Genomic DNA, 3,644 nt, shown 5'->3' with positions numbered 1-3,644 from the left:
TGGGGAAAAAAGTGCCTGGTACCAGGTACTATGTTGGGTTTTTTTTTTTTTTTTTTTTTTTTTTTTGATCGTGCTTTTAAACTTTTCCTAGACCTAGTCCTAAAGAGGTAACAAATACAAGTACACACACACATACACCATATATATACATAATATATATGCACAAAATAATATAAAAACGTGATAAAAATCAATGAAATACTGTGAAAAGTTTGTCTTAATGGTTTTAATTTTAAAAACATACTTTTCTCAATCTGTTTGTATACATGTGAATACACCTTTCAGATTTCTTTTTTTGCGTCTTTTATTTTTTTAATTTTCTTGCCTATCTATTTATTTCACTTACATTTGTAAGACTTTACATCTTTAATTAAATTTCACTCTTTAATATATGTGTGTTTTTTTTAATGTCCATGTCCAGCATGTTGAAACTGACATCTTCAAACTGTAAAACTAAAGACTGGTCTCCACTGTCTTCTAATCTCCAAAAAAAAAAACACAAGAGGGCAGCAAACCACACACACACGAAAACAACAATAGATGTTTCCACTGGTAAATTAATTAATTCGAGGCTTTTTGTCCATGAGCTGATACAAATGAGACGAGTGTGAAGTGATGGTGCCCTCTGCTGGTCTTATTTTATCAATACAATAGACACATATATCAACCTGTACACAGTTATGTATTATATTTATGTGTTGTCTTCTCTTCATTTAATTTCAGTTAGTTTTTATTTATCTAGTTTTATTTATTTATTCTTCCCACTTGTGAAATTTAAACCTTTTCTTGATCTGTATCTTGTTTTAAATTCTGCCGGCATTTATCTAAGAATAATGTGTAAAATACACATTTTTATTTGTTTGTTTAATTTCCATATAAATGTAAAACATTTATTGCAAATGCTGCAAATGTTTTGCTGTTAATTACAATGATGCAGACGGACGTGTTCTGCTGAAGTTTATGCGCAATATTTGAAAGAAAACATCACTTGACAGTTAATAAGATTGTTTTTAACAGTTATTAATAGAATTCATTATTGCAATTGATTTCTAAGAGAAGTCATGACACTGAAATGAGGATCACAACAGTCCATCACAAGCTGATTCATGTCAAACTGGCTTTATTGTGCAGTTAATGTGCATTATTCAAATTCTTCTCTCAGAAATAGTCATTCACATATTATTTAAAGGAATTGTTTTGGGATTTTGGAATAATAAATTCAAACAAATCATCAATATACTCCTTTGTGTCTCATTTAAAAAAAATCTGCCTTCTTTCCCAGACCTGGCAGATTAAATCTGCTGTAGCACAATTTCCTGTATTTAAGTTTTTTTCATAGTCATCCAAACCAGCAGAAATCAGCAAAATGTCTTCTATGTATCGTAAAAATAGATCAAAAAGACATTTTACACAGAAGAAGACGCCGTAAATAAGAATAATCAAGTTCAATCACAGTGTGTGTTCCTGTGGGATGACATTCCTGCACATAACCGATTCCACACATCAACCAACCACCTTTTTCTGTACCTAAGAAACATGTCGCTCCTCATCTCTTTAATAGCACAAAGTCATGTGTTCTGACAGAAAGAAAAGATTAATAATCATTAGCTCACGACAGGTCAAATATCCCACACGAGGAAACTAAAAAACAAGAAAATAAGTCTCAGTTTGTGGCGCGAAAGGCACTGACGAGTGGAAAACAGAGCTTATGCCTCAGAAAATACACCAGTTTTTCTCTGATTTCTTTAGTTTTCAGTCCGTAGATGATTGGGTTCAGCGTTGGCGGGAAAATCAGAGTGGACAGCCCTATGAATCGCCTCGAATACTGCGACACATTCTTTATTCTGTAGGATATGATGGTGAAGAGGCCCAGACACTCGAGCAATAGGAAGACTATGAGGTGCGTGGCGCACGTCTGCAGCGCTTTGGCTTTCGTGTCCGACCGATTGGACTTGTAGCACATGACCAGGATTCGGAGGTACGTGTACAGGACCGTCCCGTTGGCCACCACCTGCGTGAAAGCGACTAAGAAAAGGCCGTAAATGTTGTTGATGCTGGTGTCGCCGCAGGCCAGAGACAGCAGAGACGGGTTGTCGCAGTAGGGTTGAGTCAACACTGAGCGACAGCGCGGCAAACGCAGCAGCAGGACGAAGAGCACGGAGATCATGACCACAGTCGACGTCCACGTGGCGGCAATGACCTTCATGATGTGAGCGTTGGTCATCACACTGTTGTACCTCAGAGGGTGACATACGGCGATGTACCTGTCGTAGGCCATGGCGGTGAGAATGAACACGGTCCCGCCCGCGTAGATGTGGATGAAGAACGCTTGGGTGACGCACGCGGTGTAGTGGATCCTCTTGCTGTTGGTCAGGATCTCTTTGAGGACCTGCGGGAAGAGCGCCGACGTGCCGATGAGGTCGTTGATGGGCAGGCTGAGCAGAATCAGGTGCATGGGCTGGTGCAGAGATCTGTTGAGCACGATGGTGAGGATGAGCGTGAGGTTGCAGAACAGAATGACCATGTAGTTCAGAGCCGCCAACAGGAAGTTGGTGGCGACGCTTTCATGGTCCAGTTGGAAATCGATCTCCAGGTAAGAAGTGATGTTGTACGGGTTGTCCATCTTTACAACTCTGCCTCCCTGTGGAACGTTGGGGGAAAATCAGAAGTGCGTCATGAAGAGATACGATGGTTAAATTTGACAATTACAAGCTAAAACCGTAATAGCAAGCTAAAAAAGGGGATCATTTTCAGAAAAATATAATTAAAAACAAGCCAGAAATATAATGACAATCCAAAAAAAACATAACAATTACAAACCCAAAACATAATAGCAAGGCAAAAAACACAAGCTAAAACCATAATATCAATCTAGAAACATAACAATGAGCTAAAAAACTTAAGGAAAAACTAGGAAAAGGTGATAATAATGAGCCAAAAACATAATAACAACCCCCAAAATTATAATTACAAGCTAAAACAAACATGACAAATACAAGCCCAAAACATAATAGCTAGGCAAAAAACATGATAATCACAAACTAAAACCATAATATCAATCTAGAAACATAACAATGGGCTAAAAATCTAAAGGAAAACTAGATAAAAAAAACTAGGAAAAGGTAACAATAATGAGCCAAAAACATAATAACAACCCCAAAATTATAATTACAAGCTGTTAAAAAAAAAATATGACAAAAACATGATAATAACCCATCTAAAATTGTAATAATGAGCCTAAATCATTAAATCATTAAAACCAAGAAAAACACAATAATATTAAGCCAAAACCCTGATAGAATAAAACGATATGACACATGAATATATGTTATAATAAATATGTTACTGCTAATTCAGACAAAAATTAAAACATCTCTTTCAAGCAAGACACATCATATACAAACATATCATCATATGAGCAAGTTAATGCTTGTGAAACAGGGAAAATAAAAGATATATAATAAATGTGTGAAAGCCTCTGTACCTGTGTGTGTGTGTGCTGTCACTTCTGACAGAGACCATGTGTTCAGATCTGCAGAGAAACAGACGTTTATAAAGAGGTGAAGCCTGTGTGCGCTGAGGTGAGAAGATCCCTGAAGTCCTGACTCATCACTCATTCTGTCTTCGGTTTGTCGTCACAGACA

General features: G+C 37.1%; 1 protein-coding gene across 1 annotated transcript; it reads right to left on the bottom strand.

Annotated features, from left to right (window-relative positions):
- Positions 1-1,663: 1,663 nt before the first annotated feature.
- On the bottom strand, positions 1,664-2,623 carry LOC310924641 (olfactory receptor 52E4-like; the record flags this gene model as incomplete). Its single annotated transcript, XM_083886429.1, has 1 exon — positions 1,664-2,623. One exon carries the CDS (start codon positions 2,621-2,623, stop codon positions 1,664-1,666), a length of 960 nt encoding a protein of 319 aa, XP_083742555.1.
- Between the last annotated feature and the right edge of the window lie 1,021 nt (positions 2,624-3,644).

Source organism: Microchirus variegatus (assembly GCF_963457635.1).
Source record: "Microchirus variegatus genome assembly, chromosome: 3".
Lineage (NCBI taxonomy): Eukaryota > Metazoa > Chordata > Actinopteri > Pleuronectiformes > Soleidae > Microchirus > Microchirus variegatus.
The sequence above is the reverse complement of the archived record's forward strand: the minus strand, read 5'-3'. Positions and strand labels throughout refer to the sequence as shown.